The sequence below is a fragment of the Austrofundulus limnaeus genome, unplaced genomic scaffold (genome assembly GCF_001266775.1).
Source record: "Austrofundulus limnaeus strain Quisiro unplaced genomic scaffold, Austrofundulus_limnaeus-1.0 Scaffold2678, whole genome shotgun sequence".
In the NCBI taxonomy this organism is placed as follows: Eukaryota; Metazoa; Chordata; class Actinopteri; order Cyprinodontiformes; family Rivulidae; genus Austrofundulus; species Austrofundulus limnaeus.
The window spans coordinates 2,631-3,724 of NW_013955080.1; the positions used below are offsets into that span (position 1 = coordinate 2,631).

At 43.4% G+C, this 1,094-nt stretch overlaps 1 protein-coding gene across 1 annotated transcript in view; it reads left to right on the top strand.

Annotated features, from left to right (window-relative positions):
* Positions 1-1,094, top strand: part of cth (cystathionase (cystathionine gamma-lyase)) — an 11,395-nt gene that overhangs the window by 796 nt on the left and 9,505 nt on the right. Inside the window, exons 2-3 of the mRNA XM_014000078.1 lie at positions 798-879; positions 974-1,069. Coding sequence (XP_013855532.1) covers positions 798-879; positions 974-1,069 — 178 coding nt within the window. The remainder of the gene's footprint in view (positions 1-797; positions 880-973; positions 1,070-1,094) is intronic.

The following is a 1,094-nucleotide window of genomic DNA, read 5'->3' on the forward strand; positions in this document are numbered from 1 at the left end:
CCTTTGTAACAACTAAGGCAAAAATGTAATAAATTAAGAAAATCTTTTCAGGACCCCACCTTGATGTTTCCCCAACTATGGGAAACACTAGACCAATCAATGCCCCCCCCCCTCCCCCCACGTAGTTTCTGTTAATGATTATGTAAAACGGGTGTATTGTGTACAAGTTGGGACAGTGCACTCAAACAGAAAAAGTWAATTACTCGCATTGTTTTCCACATAACCAAAACTACTCTCCCAGTTTAATACAAGTCGAAGAGGGAACCACACCTGACTTGCCAAACTGGATTGCATTTTATTTGATTTCTCTCTAACCTAATTATACTTTCAATGAATCATCTGTGTTGTATTAATTCTTGTTTTACTGTGAACTGGTAAATGATTTGTACAGACCAAACACATCTAAAGTCGGAGGGTCGCAGGTTTTTGTATGTTTATGGATAAGTATGTTGTTCCAGGTGGCTTTTCTCACTAAAGCAACATCCATGCCACATAGCAACGTTTGTTTGGCCTAGATCTGGCCCAGATAAGGAACTAAACACACTAACACTTGGTCCAGGTACTGCAAAGAATAATATCCATTTGGTGGCTCAGTTGTGGTTTGCCAGAGGTGGTATATGCATGGACCAGCACCACATCTGGGCCAGCTGTGGCACTGACACTTGTGTATCTCAAGATTAATTATTTGTAACAACAGGCCTGATGTACTTTGGAGCAGACAACGCAACTTCAGACTTCACGCACCTTTCACACACAACACGCTTGAACTAAAATGAACTTTATTTGTATTTTTTTAGGGTTTTGAGTACAGTCGGAGTGGTAATCCAACCAGAAACTGTCTTGAGAAGGCCGTGGCAGCGCTGGATGGAGCAAAGTACTGTAAGTGAATCACACCTGAGCTCAAAATGTCTTTGCTTATTGCTTCACGTTTTCATTTTAAACTTCCTCTTTTGTGCCTTTTTTTCCCCCCCAGCTCTAGCGTTCGCGTCGGGGCTCGCCGCCACAGTAACCATCACTCACCTGCTGAAGGGAGGTGACGGGATTGTCTGCATGGATGACGTGTACGGAGGTGAGACTTCCCAGCTGAGGGCGGG